This window comes from Microtus oregoni, unplaced genomic scaffold, assembly GCF_018167655.1.
Source record: "Microtus oregoni isolate MIOR12 unplaced genomic scaffold, Mior012 000025F_ref0000491, whole genome shotgun sequence".
In the NCBI taxonomy this organism is placed as follows: Eukaryota; Metazoa; Chordata; class Mammalia; order Rodentia; family Cricetidae; genus Microtus; species Microtus oregoni.
Genome location: NW_024543084.1, coordinates 25,685,916 through 25,702,409, shown reverse-complemented (window position 1 = coordinate 25,702,409; position 16,494 = coordinate 25,685,916). Strand labels below are relative to the sequence as shown.

At 49.2% G+C, this 16,494-nt stretch overlaps 1 protein-coding gene across 2 annotated transcripts in view; it reads left to right on the top strand.

Annotated features, from left to right (window-relative positions):
* The window catches only part of Nwd1 (NACHT and WD repeat domain containing 1), a 76,075-nt gene that overhangs the window by 26,093 nt on the left and 33,488 nt on the right, over window positions 1–16,494 (top strand). For both annotated transcript variants that reach the window (XM_041674941.1, XM_041674939.1), the window contains exons 7-9: window positions 468–585; window positions 4,180–4,338; window positions 12,515–12,712. In XM_041674941.1, the coding sequence (XP_041530875.1) occupies window positions 468–585; window positions 4,180–4,338; window positions 12,515–12,712 (475 nt within the window). The remainder of the gene's footprint in view (window positions 1–467; window positions 586–4,179; window positions 4,339–12,514; window positions 12,713–16,494) is intronic.

The window sequence follows — 16,494 nt, the reverse complement described above, 5'->3', positions numbered from 1 at the left end:
GTCACTGGCCCTTCCTAAACTCACCGTGCTCGGCCTCTGGGTCTCTGCCTATGCTATTGGGTTTTGGTTTTGGTTTTGGAGATGGGGCCACACCTTGCTGTCTAAGTTGGCCTAGAACTCCCTTGGGCTCACATAATCCTCCTGTCTCCGCCTCTTGAGTATCAGTGGCTGCAGGTAAGCACCATAGGGCCTGGCAATGCCACTGCTCTGACGTATTTTACCAGACGCCTACTCATCCCCCGAGCCCCAGCTCCAATGCCCACTTTCAGCAGCAAGGTTCCATTTCCCTGCCATGCCTCATCCTTGAAATGCTCAAGTCCCAGGTCCCTCTGTCTGGGAAGTGGTGGGTATCTCTGCTTGCCACAATATTCCTGTCCCCTCTAGCATAGACTGGTGCCAGCTTGGCCAATGTTTGTGGGGTGACTTGAATTCTAGCCCAAGCTGATGCCCCTTCCCACCTCCACCAGGTGGCCCCACAGCCGCTGTGGTTCTCAGGCACAGTGGCCAACCAGAGGAAGCTGACAGAACTGCCCTTCCATCTGCTGCATGCAGGTCGCATGGAGGAGCTGAAGCAGGAGGTGCTGGGTAAGGGTTGCCATGACAGAGACCATGAGGAACTTAGCCTCCCTAGCACACCCACCCACCCACCCATCCATCCACCCACCCATCCATCCATCCATCCATCCATCCACCCATCCATCCACCCACCCACCCATCCATCCATCCACCCATCCACCCACCCACCCATCCATCCATCCATCCACCCATCCATCCATCCACCCATCCACCCATCCATCCACCCATTCATCCACCCACCCATCCACCCACCCATCCATTCATCCACCCACCCATCCACCCATCCACCCACCCATCCATCCATCCACCCACCCATCCATCCATCCACCCACCCATCCACCCATCCACCCATCCACCCACCCATCCACCCATCCATCCACCCATCCACCCACCCACCCATCCACCCACCCATCCATCCATCCATCCATCCACCCACCCACCCATCCATCCACCCACCCATCCATCCATCCATCCATCCACCCATCCATCCACCCATCCACCCATCCACCCACCATCCACCCATCCACCCACCCATCCATCCACCCACCCATCCACCCACCCATCCATTCATCCACCCACCCATCCACCCATCCACCCACCATCCACCCATCCACCCACCCATCCATCCACCCACCCATCCATCCACCCATCCATCCAGCCATCCATCCACCAACCCATCCACCCATCCATCCACCCATTCATCCATCCATCCATCCATCCAACCACCCATCCATCCATCCATCCATCCATCCATCCATACCTGTGATCTCAATGGACAGATGGATGTGTTGGAGGGAAGCTGCTTGTTGGTTCCTGGCCACCCAGCTAGCTTAGACCCAAAATAATCACACAGAAACTATATTAATTAAATCACTGCTTGGCTCTTAGCTCTAGCTTCTTATTGGCTAACTCTTACATATTAATTTAACCTATTTTTATTAATCCATGTATTGCCAAGTTGTTGTGGCTTACTGGGTAAAGTTCACAAGTTCACAGCATCTATCTCTGGCAGTTCCATGGCTTTTCTCTGACCCCGCCCTTCTTTCTCCCAGAATTCAGCTGACTTTTCCCTGCCTAGCTCTGTTCCCCTATAGCTATGCTGTAGGCCCAAAGAAGTTCCTTTGTTTAGCAATGGTATTCAAGCATGCAGAGGGAAATCCCACATCATGGATGAATAGATGAATGGACATAAGGATGGATGAATGAATGAGTGGTTGAGAGATAGGAAGGGGAAGAATGGATGAATGGAAGTTGGTATTGAGGGGAAAAGTACAGAGTTAAACCAGTAAAGGTATGGTAGATAAATGAATGGATAAATAAATGGCCATACAGGTAGATGATTATAGATACAGATGGATAGATGGAAGGATGGATGGATAGATGGATAGATTGGGCGCCACTCTGTAGTAATAGGAGCAGAGGGCTGCTTCCTGCCACCCAGCTAGCTTTACCCAAAAAAATTACACAGAAACTGTATTCTTTTAAACACTGCTTGGCCCATTAGTTCCAGCCTCTTATTGGCTAGCTCTTACATATTGCTCTAACCCATTTCTAATAATCTGTGTAGCCCACGAGCTGGCTTACCAGGAAAGATCTTAACCTGCATCTGCCTGGAGTGGGAGAATCATGGTAACTCCTTGACTTAGCTTCTTTCTCCCAGCATTCTGTTCTGTTTACTCTGCCTACCTAATTTTATGTCCTATTAAAGGGCCAAGGCAGTCTCTTTATTTAACCAATGAAATTAACACAAAACAGAAGACTCTTCCCCCATCATTTCCCTTTTTTCTGTTTAAACAAAAAAGAAAGGCTTTCACTTTAACATAGTAAGATTCATATAACAAAACAGTTATCAAGCAAGGATTACAGTTACAATATTTATATCTACTTTATCTTTTATCATAACTAAGTATAACCATTCTTCAACTCCATCAAAGACTCCAGAAGGATATAATATTACCTAAGCAAACAAGAAGTCCAAAACTCTGGAAATGACAGAGACATCTTGCTGCCTGGACAGTCACCCAAAGTTCCTCTGTACCGTTGGGGCATCCATCTTCGGCCTACAGGCCCATAGTTTCCAGCAGACATTTCTATGAAGCAGGAAAATTCCAAAGACAGTTCAGTCACTTTCTACTGTGTCCTGCAGAATGTCTCGCAGACTCTTTCATAAATCAGGAACCCCAAAGGATCATCTTACCTTTAGGCAAGTTCAGCAGTCCTCTCTCTGTGGGTTATCTGTGTCCAGTTTATGAAACAGTCCAAGCAAGGGCAGTTTCTTGCCCAAATGTTTATCAAACTCCATAAGGAGCCTCTTCGATGCCCACTTAAAAGTAGCTGGTGCTGCCAGGAGCAGACGTATCTCATTGTCATGAAAAGCCCTAAATTATTAAAACCTTAAATGCCATATTCTGTAGTCTTTGAAAGATATGAAGAATGCCTATCTAACTAAAATATATCTCTGTATATCTAGAAAATCTAACTAACATGACTACAAGCTTTACTATTATCGATGATTATCCATTAGCAACCTATATTTCCTATTATACATTACATTTTAAAAATGAACTACACAATCACAATACCTTAATCAAGATTAGAAATATGCATATACATATAACAAAATTGACCTTAAAATCCATACCAATGCAAATTATTCATATCTATATCATATCCCCCTTTAAATGTAAAAGAACATTTATAAGCAATATTTGGGAACATGGGCGCAGTTTTTTCTCTCCAAACTGCTTCCTGCTGAATGGGGGCGCTGTTAATCAGATCTTTCATGGTATAACTTGTGTGCCAGGGTCATCTCAGTCGGCAGTTGAGTGAAGTAATTTTTTGAGGGTGTTCACAGCAACCTTTCAGGAGGTCATGGTCTATCATTCCATATTGGGATAGAATCAATCCACAGGGTCTGGTCCTCTGTGAAAACAAAAGAAGACCCTCTCCAAAGCATCATATCCTTAGACCCAAATTTTGAAATCGTAATACCCTTGTATCCATTCTGGTTTAGCTTGGCAGCCCATGTAATGAAATGTCTCTCTGTACTTAGCTCCTTCACAGTCAAAAATTTTAAAGAAAACACAATGTACATAATCCAGACTCTCTGAGATAGATAGATAGATAGATAGATAGATAGATAGATAAATAGATGGGATAATAGATGGTGTGTATATGTGCATGTATTTATAGATGGACGAATGTGTATGTTGGTAAACAGATGAGTGCATGAATAGGTAGACAAGTAGAAGAATGGATGGATAGATGGTTAGGTGGGTGGCTGGTGCCTGGATGTCTACATAGCTATTTCATCCACTTATTTTCCCACCCACCTGTGATTTTCAAAGGACATTCTTCCTCTAGGAGACACTTGGCAAATCCTGGAGACATTTTTGAGTCGTACTTGTAGGTAGAGGTGTCATCACCTTCTGGTATGGAGGCCATGTTCTATCAACCACAGCTCAGTGCCCTCCACAGAACAGCCTCAGTGCCAGACTTCAGAGTTCCAGAACCCCAGGAGGAAAGGGCAGCCATCCTCCCACCCTCAGAATGAGCCAGCAGGAAGCAAGGGCTCCGACTTTCCTCACTCTTTGTCCTCCACAGGGAACATGAGCTGGATCTCCTGTAGGGGCATCTCTGGGGGCATTGAGGACCTGCTGGATGACTTTGATATGTGTGCCCCTCACATGAACTCTGCTGAGGTTGATCTGGTCAGAGAAGCCCTCCAGCTGTGCCGCCCTACTGTGGAGCTCCTCGGGATGGGTGAGTGCCCTGGCCCGATAAGAGGGTATGCTCTGTGCTGCTCTCCAGAAACCTCAGAAACCCATTCTTCCCAGGGGACTGCGAGTTGATTTTCACCAACGTACACCTTCATTTATCAACCATTGACTCATCTGCTCATCCTTCTATTCATCCACCTGCCTATCCATTTACCCATCTACCTACCAGTCCCTACCTTCCATTCATTCATCATTCACCCACCCGCCCAGCCTTCCACCCGTCTGTATGTCTCTATCAACCCATCCATCCATTTGTCCACCCATCCATCCATACATCCACCCACCCATCCACCAACCCTCTCACCCACATATCCACTCCATCCATCTGCCCACCCATCCATCTACCCACCCACCTATCCATCCATCCACCCACGCACCCATCCACCCACACACCCATCCATCTACCCACCCACCTATCCATTTATCCACCCACGCACCCATCCACCCACCCATCCATCTACCCACCCACCTATCCATCTATCCACCCACGCACCCATCCACCCACCCATCCATCTACCCACCCACCTATCCATCTATCCACCCACGCACCCATCCACCCACCCATCCATCTACCCACCCACCTATCCATCTATCCACCCACGCACCCATCCACCCACCCATCCATCTACCCACCCACCTATCCATCTATCCACCCACGCACCCATCCACCCACCCATCCATCTACCCACCCACCTATCCATCTATCCACCCACGCACCCATCCACCCACCCATCCATCTACCCACCCACCTATCCATCTATCCACTCACGCACCCATCCACCCACCCATCCATCTACCCACCCACCTATCCATCTATCCACCCACGCACCCATCCACCCACCCATCCATCTACCCACCCACCTATCCATCTATCCACCCACACACCCATCCACCCACCCATCCATCTACCCACCCACCTATCCATCTATCCACCCACCCACCCACCCACCTGTATGTGTCCTGTCTGTCCACCTACTGTGTCACTTTCTTGTTTAATCCCATGACATCTCCTTCAGTACTAACTTATAGAATTTGGAATGCAGTAGGAAGGGAAGAGAGAGAGAGAGACAGAGACAGAGAGAGAGAGAGAGAGAGAGAGACAGAGACAGAGACAGAGAGACAGAGATGCAGGGGGAGAAAAAGAAGAGAGAAACAGAAAGCTGCCTCCTTAGAAAAAGTGGCAGAAAGGAAGAGAGTGGGAAGAGGCGGGCTTCTCTCTTAAAGGGACAGTGTACTGTCTGCCACGCATGCAGGCATGATACAGGGTGCAGGGTGTAACACACTGTGCCTAGTTCCCAAGGGGCAGGACCAAGATGTGCCTTGATGCTAACATTCCTCCCTTCTTTTCTATTACAAAGGTGAGGAGTTAGGTGTGGTAGGTTAAGGGAACAAGAGCATCGAGTTCTCGAGTCTGCTTCCTGCTGACCTGGGGTGTGTCCACCATCTTTGGGGGGACCTGAGAAAGCTGGGGTGCTGCCACATCCAGGGTTGTTTCACTGCTGTCCAGGCTCTGAGGAACTGTCCAGTGTCTCTTAGACATGGTGAGTGCCTCAGAGCGGAGGACAAGGTTAAGTTTAGAGAATTTTTTTTCTTTAGGTCCTGGTGATTGAGTGGGAGGGTGTCAGGACTGGGGAAAAGTGGGGAGGCTTGGACTCTTAGGGTCTGGTAATTGAGGGAGGGGTACATCTGACCTGTTTGAGGCAAATCTTCCAAGTCGACCGCTGGAACTTACAAGAGTTCTTTGAGTTTGTGAAAACCTAAGTTTTAGACACATTAGCATTTCCACTGTTTATAATCTGCACTGAAATTTGTTTTATAGAAAGGGCAGTGTACTCATGTCAGAAATGATGGTGACAAATGTTTGGTTTGGATTTGGAGACAGGGTTTCTCTGTAGCTTTGGTGCCTGTCCTGGAACTAGCTCTTGTAGACCAGGCTGGCCTTGAACTCACAGAGATCCGCCTGCCTTTGCCTCTAGAATGCTGGGATTAAAGGTGTGCGCCACCACTGCTCAGCAACAAAGTTTTTTGCACAATGAAAAGTACCTTTTAAGTTTATAGTTAGAAGACAACCAAAGAGAATTTAAAATCCCGAGCTTGCAGCCATGATCATGGTAGCACTCTGTCAGACAAATGGCTTTTTCGAATTTTATTGATTAGTATTAAGACTGTGACCCTTGGGGTCCTCATATAACAGTAGCATAATGAGAGAGGGATCCAGAGAGTGTTTTTTTCTTTCCAGGGCCACACACCGCTTGCCTTTGTCATCACCTAAGCTTCTTATCCTCAGACTTCATAACTTGCATTACACACCTTAGGTCCCTTTCTCATACTCTGGAACATTCTTATTCTCAGACTTCATAACTTGTATTTACACACCTTAGGCCCCTTTTTCGTACTCTGGAACATTCTTATCCTCAGACTTCATAACTTGCATGAGGATCCCTTAAAACGCCCTCTTAAACCCTAAAACATTCTTGGGTTCTCACATCTGAAGCTTTGCGTTTGCATAGGTGAACCTTAAAGCACCTGTTCCTCCCATCACCATGGCGTCACCTTGACATGTAGGGGAAATCTGTTGTGAGAGTTAATTTCTTACCTGGGCCTGGTATGAAGTAAACGGTGTCTAGACTTAACATTAGCTCTAGGAGAGTGAGGCCTGGGACCTGAATTTTACACGGAGAACTGAGAAGGCACTGGCAAAGCTACCAGTCGTCAAACTGCTTTAGAGATCTTGAGAAGGATAAATTTTACCTGAGTTAGTGATTTACAAAACTTTTTTGATTGGCTGCCTAAACAGCCACCCCAGGGACCCTCCACGATTGTTGAGAGCAGGGCATAGGGCAGCCTCCATCTTTCGGCTGGCAGCTCAGGGCCTGTCAGACTCCAGAAGATCTGTGGATTAGGAGTGTGTAGAAGACCAGCCCGCCTTGTCCTGGTCAATGAGGCAGTCGATTCCCCAGTGTCCTGTTGTCTGCGGTCTGAAGAGGTTTTAGCGGCTGAGGTGAGAGGCAGGTTTGTCAGTGGCTAGCGCTGCTACTTGAGAAGCAAGCTCCAGGCGGAGATTCTTCTGGACCCAGCCATCTTTGGAGGAACTAGGGGTTGCTTCCAGGAGCTAACCTTTCTCTCTGTTACGAAAAGCCTTTTAAATTAAACATTTAAATACCACATTCCCCAGATCTCAGCGTTTGAAAGCTGTCTGTTGGGTAGATAAAAATTATGACTTTAGCCGGGCGGTGGTGGCGCACGCCTTTAATCCCAGCACTTGGGAGGCAGAGGCAGGCGGATCTCTGAGTTCAAGACCAGCCTGGTCTACAAGAGCTAGTTCCAGGACAGGCTCCAAAACCACAGAGAAACCCTGTCTCGAAAAACCAAAAAAAAAAAAAAAAAAATTATGACTTTAGTGACATTAGAGCAGGATCTGCCTGGAGAGCTGGGTCCACGCGGAGAGGCTGTGGAGGAGTGCTTTACCCAGAATCCTCCAGCTGACTTTAACTTAGCAGGACAAAGAGGTAAAGAAGGAAATTTGCTGTGGAAGCTGAACAGTAAAAACTAACAGTAGTGAAGACCGGCTTGCAGGAATGTCCATTAGCTTTTGTTCATCTGAATAGATCTTTAGAACCTTACAGTTTGACCACCATGTAGAATGTATGTTAAAGCAGAGTTGAATCAGACAGTATGTTGTAACAGATCTAATCACATTTTTATCATCATCTAAAAGCACTTACTAGTTTAAAATATTTAAGACTTGTTATATTTTTGTCTAGAAGGAGATACAATGAACAGACTTTGTTGGGACTGCTTAAAACAGTTTTCTTTAACAGTGAGAACATGGACACATACACATGGTTGAACTTAAGTTGCACACACATATGCACACACACATGCAGAGTTAAAACTAGCTTATATTCACACATAAAGTGAAATGAAAAGTGAGCGAGAGGAAGACGGCCTTTTCATCTCTGACTCACACGTTGTAGCAAGCAAACAGGGCTTTTAGAGAGAGAGAGAGAAGATAGACATTTGCAGGTCTTTGGAACAAAGAAAACTGGAGAATCAAAGCCACCAGTGAACAAGAAAGCAGACTCATTGCAGGTGGGAGAGAACCGATCCGCTGTAGGTGGGGTCCCTGCGTGAAACGAACACCTTAGCGGGCCCTGCCAAAGCACACCATCACGCAAACACGCCAATGTAACCGAGTCGGTGTAAGGGTAAGGTTTAAAAGCACAGGTTCCCAAGGGACAGGACCAAGGTGTGCCTCTGTGCTAACACTGTCCATGTGAGCTGATCACTGTAGTCTTGGGGCTCACAGGGGAGGAACAAAGGAAAGCAGAGCTGCCCTGGTGCAGCACAGTCTGGTTGATCATTGTCTCAGGTCCATTCTGCGGGATCCTGTTGGCACCAGGGCAGCCAGACACCACAGGGCACTGTGTTCTTGCAACTTGAGATAACCCAGGGAGTTGGTGACCCAAAGCAAGAATAGATCAGAAGAGTAAAAATGGAGCTGGAGGTGCAGGCCTGTCATCCCAACCTCAGGAAGTAGAGGAAGAAAATCGGGAGTTCAATGTCAGCCTCAGCTGTGACCCTGTGCCAAAAGGAAAAAAAAAGAGAGAAGGAGAAGAAGAGGAAGAGGAAGACGTAGGTCCTGGGACATGGCAGAGCTAGGACAGTGTTGCCACACAATCCTGAGGACCTGAGTTCAGAGCCCTAGCCCCACTTCAAAGCTCAGCGGAGCAGCAAGCACCAGAGTTAGGGTTCAGTCAGGCGGACTCCGGCCTGACTGGTTATGTGAGCTCAGGTTCAGTGAGAGATCTTACCTAAAAAGTAGAGTGGAGAGCCACCTCCGTGGCTCAGCAGATAAAGACACGTGCTGCCAACGCTGCCAACCTGAGTTCAGTCCTGCGAACCACGTGCTTGGAGGAGTAAGGGGATTCCCACAGGTCCTCTGACCCCACAGTGCACCAGGGTATATGTGCGTCTGTGTACGTGCACACACCACAAACAGAGTAAGTGAAATGAAATTTAAAGAGTTAAACTGTCAAACAATTCAAAGAAAAGGTGGGTGGTTTTTGTTTTTGGTTTTTCAAGTCAAGGTCTTTCTGTGTAGGCCTGGCTGTCCTGGAACTCACCAGGCTGGCCTCAGACTCAGAGATCTGCTCCCTCTGCTTCTGTCATGCCGGGATTTAAAAAGATTCAGTTTTTTAAAGTATTTGACTTTAGAGTTTGGCAAGCCACACCTCTGGGTGTGTCCTATGAGTGTGTCCAGGGGGTATCCTTGACCGATGTGTGTGTGGTGTATGTATCTGATGTGTCTGATGTGATATGTGTATCTGATGTATCTGAACTGTATGTCTGATGTGTGGAGTGTGTCTGATGGGTGTGGATGTGTCTAATGGGCATGTGGGGTGTGTCTGATGTGTGTATGTGGTGTGTCTGATAGGTGTGCATGATGGGTGTGTCTGGTGGGTGTGTGGGGTGCCTGATAGGTGTGTGGGGTGTCTGATAGGTGTGTGGGGTGTCTGATAGTTGTGTGGGTGTCTGATGGGTGGGGGGGGTGTCTGGTGGTGTGGGGGTGTGTCTGATGGGTGTGTGCGGTGTCTGGTGGATGTGGGGTGTCTGATGGGTGTGCAGGGTGTGTCTGATGGGTGTGAGGGGTGTCTTCGATGGCCATGGAGCTCCAGGGATCCACTTGTCTCTGTCTCCCCAGTTATGGTGCAAACCAGCTGGCAGGGCTTTTGCAGGGTGCTGGGGTCAAACTTAAACTCCGCCAGTCAGCACTGCCACCTGCTTAGACAATGTGCCATCAGGCTCTCTCCATAGCTGCGGAACCATCATCACCCTCCTTCCTTGCTATGGCTGGTCCCTATGCCACCCTCATTCCCCATCACCCTCCCTAAGTCCTGGTTCCTCCTCTTGGGGCTGCTTCCTGAATTTAAGAACCTGAAGGCTCTACATGCTTCCTGAAAATTGTTTGAGGTATAGTCTTATGAGTTCCAGGCCCAGGGCTTTGTGCATGCTGAGGGAGCACTCTACCTGCTGAACCACCCCAACACACACACACACACACACACACACACACACACACACACACACACACAGAGAGAGAGAGAGAGAGAGAGAGAGAGAGAGAGAGAGAGAGAGAGAGAGAGAAGAGAGGCATGTACATACGCACAGAGTCAGCAAGAGCTTTGCAAAAGCGCCTTCCTTTACAACCCCTGGTTCCCCCAGCAGAAGGTGGGAGGTGGTGAGAAATATCACCACCAGAGGGCGCCACGGCATCGTGTGTTCCCAGAGCATTTCCATCGCTGCTCGGAGATGCCCTGTACAGGATTCTGTAACCGCTACCCCAGGCGCCAGTGTGGTTTTCATGAAGTAGTTTCTGAGCCTCCATTTTTATTTTTGTATGTGTGTGCGGGTATCCATGCTCGGTAGTTTGATTTACAGGTGAGCCACCCAATTGTGGGTGCATGTTCAAAACCACTGAGAATTCTCTCCAGCATCCTCCTTTTCAAAAGTGTTCTGTTTGCATGTGCCCTCGTGTGTGGGAAGTCAGAGAACAGCCTGAGGGGGCTGGCTCTCCTGGGTCCAGGATATTGAACTCAGATCACGAGGTCTGAAAGCTAGCACATTATCCCTGCTAGTCTCTAACCTCCGTCCTTTTTCAGTCAGGGGGTGCTATCCAGCTGAGTGGGTGTCTGTGCTGTGTGTGCATCTACAGCCAGGCAGATGACTGCTTGTCCCTGGCAAGCTGAAGTGTGGGGCAGGGGGCTGAGGACAGCCAAATGGGTTCAAGACACAAGGTCAAACAGCAGTCTAGGCGGGGGGCTGAGGACAGCCAAATGGGTTCAAGACACAAGGTCAAACAGCAGTCTAGGCGGTAGAACCAGACAGGAGTTCGGAATGGATTTGGCAGAGGTGGCATAGCATTTGAAAACTGGGCACAGTTCACCCATCTACTGAACCTCCTACTCTTCTCGTTGCTCTTTCATCTGTCTGTCTGTCTTCCCTCCACACTTTACCAATTCGCCTGTCTACCCGTCAGTCTGCCCATCCACCTGTCAATCTGCCCATCCACCCGTCAATCTGCCCGTCCACCCGTCAATCTGCCCGTCCATCCGTCAATCTGCCCGTCCACCCGTCAATCCGCCTATCCATCCATTTATCAATCTGCCCGTCCACCCGTCAATCTGCCCGTCCACCCATCGATCTGCCCGTCCACCCGTCAATCTGCCCATCCATCCATCGATCTGCCCGTCCACCCGTCAATCTGCCCATCCACCCGTCAATCTGCCCATCCACCCGTCAATCTGCCCGTCCACTCGTCAATCTGCCCATCCACCCGTCAATCTGCCCGTCCACCCATCGATCTGCCCGTCCACCCGTCAATCCGCCCATCCATCCATCGATCTGCCCGTCCACCCGTCAATCTGCCCATCCACCCGTCAATCCGCCCATCCACCCGTCAATCTGCCCATCCACCCGTCAGTCCGCCCATCCACCCATCAATCCGCCCATCCATCCATCGATCTGCCCGTCCACCCACCAATCTGCCCATCCACCCGTCAATCCACCCATCCATCCGTCAATCTGCCCGTTCACCCGTCAATCTGCCCGTCCACCCATCGATCTGCCCGTCCACCCGTCAATCGGCCCGTCCATCCGTCAATCCGCCCATCCATCCGTCAGCCTCTCACCCTCACATCCGTCCATCTTCCCACCCTCCATCCACCTTTCCATCCATCTACCCACACACTCCCATCAGTCAGGCATCCTTCCTCACTCTACCCACTCACCCATGCACCTGGGTCTCAGCTATTTGGGGAGCTGCAGTGAGAGACTCTCTTGAGCCCAGAAGTCAAGACTGATCTGGGCAATAATGAAACAAGTTAGTTAATTAACTCATTGATGGAGAAGTGCCTCTGGAGGAGAATGACTGGTTTGAGGAAGGGCTCAGGAAGCGCAAAGCGCGCCAGACAGAGGGAACATGGTCAGCGGAACCTGGAAGCTGGCGGCTATTCTGTGCTCAGGAGGCAGGGGGATGGAGGGACACAGAAAGTGAAGCAGAAGGGGTTTGAGGGCCTGGGGCTTCTCTTCTGCATGCCTTGGGGTTTATGGGTATGGCGAGGTTCAGCCAGGCGGTGATACACCCCTTTTTATTACAGAGAATAGTGTCCTATACACCGAGCTCCTGGCCAGGCTCCTTTTCTTTGCTACGTCGTATCCAGCAATGATCGGGCAGCTGTGCCAACAAGCACAGAGCTGGTTCCGTGCCTGCCCACACCCAGTGCTGGTGCCCTTGGCAGGATTTCTACAGCCACCTGGGGGAAGATTTCGAGCCACTCTCACTGGATGTCACAAAGGTGAGTGTCCCCAACATCACAAAAAAAAAAAAAAAAAAACACCAGCTCACTGTATACCCAGGGGAGCAGATGCCAGATATTTGGGACTGCTCTCTGGGGCTCCACTTTGCCAGACAGGAGGCCCCAAGGTACCATGGGGGCCTTCACTTGCTATCTCGTGCCGGCCTTCTCCATCCCTGGGGACTGTGGATGACTGCTGTAAATACTGCTAATGAGCCCGAAGCCGGCAGATGCTTCTGAGGTTCTGCCCCAGAGAGCTGCTGGCTAGAGTCCCACAAGCTGGAGGTCCATGCCAGGCAGTCAGCAAGTGTCATGTGAGCTGACTGCCCTGCCAGGGGGAAGAGGGCTCAGGCTTGGCCACACCTTGTCATCATGCCTCACGTACCCACTGTCCACACACCTGTGCACACACAATCCACTCATCCACCAACCCCCCCACCATTCTTCTATCCAGTATCCCACCCTGCTTCCTTCTATCTATCTATTTATCTATCTATCTATCTATCTATCTATCTGTTTTTAAGATTTCTTTTCTTAGGCTGCGTGATGGTGGCGGCACACACCTTCAACCCAGCACTTGGGAGGCAGAGGCGGGCAGACGCTTTTCTTTTATAAAAATTGATCTGTGTGTGTGCGTGTGTGCATGTGTGTTTGTATGTGTGCACGCATGCGTGTGTGTGTTACATATGTCTGGGGATTCCCACAGAGGCCAGAGGAGGCCATTGGAGCCCCTGGAGCTGTGACTCGCCTGATGTGGGTGCTGGGAACTCAACCCAGGGCCTCAGGAAGAGCAGGTAACACAGCGCTCTCTGATGCCCCTGTGTCCCCCACCACCACTGCCCTCACCCCCACATTTCCCTCACCAGGATACCCCCACCCGTCCTCCTCCCTCGGGCTGCTCACAGTCACTTACAACGCACCCTGTAACTCTGGCCTGAGTCGGCACACGTGGAGAGCCTCCCGCAAGCCTCCTCCTTCTCTCCAGGCTCCAGTTCCCATCATCCCCGTCCCCAGGCAGCTTCTCTCCACAATAGAGAATGAGAGGCACAGAGAGGAAATGACGCTGGTGACAGTGGCTGTGCTCGTTAGGAGGATCCGGGCAGAGTGGGTGGATAGGAGCCCGCACAGCAGCTTCAACAGACAGCCCTGTTTGTTAGCTGGAGCATCCCTAGGGTGTCAGGGACGAGGACTGCTGCTGCAGCCCTTACTGTCAGAGTGACATTCCTGTCAGTGAGGAGGGGGCTGGTGGGCCTCTGCCTATTAGAGGCACCCCCAGAAGAACTTGTTTCTACTCTAATGTCATTGACCAGCAGTAGGACTGGGATGTGGTGAGGGATGTCTCCCTGCAGGATGTAGCAACCCTACTCTTCTCCTCCAGGAGTCTTTATAGCTGAGCTCTGATCTCTTCCCCTAAGGAAATGTCCTAGCAGATCTAGCCATTTCTTTTTCTGCTCTCTTCAGCTCTGGCCCAAGATGTTTCTTCTGTTTTATTCTGCTAAAGGGGAAGCCTCTATAGAAATGTAGCAATGCCCTCTGGCTTCAGTGAAAATTACCTTTTTCTGCTCAACTCCCAAGGGAGTTTCCCAGCAGATTTAACTGTTTCTTCTGTTTTTGTTTTTGTTTGGTTGGTTGGTTTTTGTTGTTTTGTTTTTGCTCATCCCTCCCCCCCAAAGGAAATGTCTCAGCAAAGATTCTTCTGCTCCGTGCCTGAGAAAGAAGATCTTCACCCAAAACTCTTTTAAGAAAGAAATTTATTTGGGAAGGAGGAGTCTGCCAGGGTGGTTCCTCTGCATATAGCTGAACAGGCAGAGGGGCTTTTGTATAGGGCTTCTTAGGGGTAGAGTTTTCCCAGGGAAAAGATTTTCTGCTCAGAGAGTGATTCGTTTTCCTGCTCAGGGACTGGTTGGTTTCGTTGGTCAAGGGCAGAGTTGGCTCTGGTTTCAGGGCCAAACTGTGTTTCTTTCACTGGTCCTGTTTTACCTTTTGGTTCTGTTTTCAAGGCTAAGGCGTATTTCTTTTACTGGCTCTGGTTCTATAGCCAAAGTGTATTTCTTTGGCTCTGATTTCAGGGCTAAAGTGTTTCTTTCACTAGCTCATGTTTCAGATCCAGGGTGTGTTTCTTTCAGGCTTTGGGTTTAGGGTCAGTGTGCTAGATTTTGTGCCCAGGGATTGGTTGGTTTTTCTGCTCAGGGATTGGTTGGTTTCATGTTTAGTTGGTCAGAGGCAGAATTGACTCTGGTTTCAGGGTCAAGTTGTATTTCTTTCACTGCCCCCCCTTTTTTTAGCTTTTTGGCTCTGGTTTTAGGGCAAGGGTATATCTCCTTAACTAGCTCTAGTTCCAGGGCCAAAGTGAATTTCTTTGGTTCTAGGTTCAGAGTCAGGGTATGTTTCTTAGGTCCTGGGTTCGGGATTAAGTTGTTTCTTTCACTGGCTTGGGTTTCAAATCCAGGGTGTGTTTGTTTCACTAGCTCAGGTTTCAGGGCCAGGGTGGGTTTCTGATATCCAGGGTGAGCATAGATATAATCTCTGTCTCTGTCTGTCTTAGTCTCTCTGTCGGTCTCTGTCTCACTCTGCTCTGAAGATTGTGTAGGTAACTACATATCCTCATATAAAAACACATGAATTTGGGGGCCTTCTTACTAAATAAAGAACATAAAATGGCTATGGGTACAGCCACAGATGAATCAGTGATGCTGTGATGGGTTAGTGATGTCTGCCATGGCACAGGCAGGGGAAGTTACTACTGAGAGGCGTGTTCCTATCATGTCTGGGACAGGGAAGCAACTGTGTTTTCTGCACTTCTGCTTGTCTGTTAGGGGATGAGGAGGCTTTGCCCCACTCTGGGCTTCTGTTTCCTTTTTGTTAGAGTGGTAAAAATGTGATTTAATGTTTAAGAGAAAACAAAGAAATAAAATATGTGTCTGTTATAGCTGGGCCAATTGTGACTTAACAGCCTCCAACAACCAACCGCTTTACATCTTGGGAAACGGAGGCATGTAGAAGGAACAGGACCCACTTAAGGGTGTTCCAAAAAGTCTGGATTTTCCATGCCTAAGCTGGCTTCTCTTTTTAAAAAAAACTTCATTAATTTTAGTTTTATGTGAATAAGTGTTTTGGCTGCATGTGTGTCTGTGGGCCCTTTAGATGGAGCCCCAGATGGACCCAGAGCTTACCAAAACAGCTATTAGCCAGCTTGCTCTAGAGACCTCAGCTCTGCCAAATTTACATAGGCTCTGGGGATTCAAACCCTGGTCCTCAAGCACAGCTGCAAGTATTTCATCCACTGAGCCATCCCTCCAGGCCATAGACTGGTGTTATCTAAGGCTAACTGGCTGCCTCCCTGTTCAGTGAGGGCTGAACAAAAATCCACTCATCAGAGACTGTTTGCGTAAGTGTGTGCGAGTGTGTGTCTGCTGTGCGTGTGTGCATGTGTGTCTGCACGTGTGTGCATGCCACAGCCCGTGTGTAGAGGTCAGAGAACAACACTGCAGAGCCAGCTGTCTCCTTCAGCCTTTAAACAGTCCTGGGGGATGGAGCTCAGGTGGCCAGGCTTGTAGGGAGAGCTGTTACCTGTTGAGCTGTTCATCTGTCTGTTTGCCTGTCTGAGACAGGGTCTCCCTTGGTGTCTCAGGCTGGCCTGGAACTCACTTCATAGCCCAGGTTGGCTTTGAGTTCCTGACAATCCTCCTGCCTTAGGCTCCTGTTTTCTAGGATGGTGGCCCTGGGCTAAGAGACTGTCAGTTTCTAGTTCCAGCCCTGACTTGGGCATGAGCCTGTTGAGA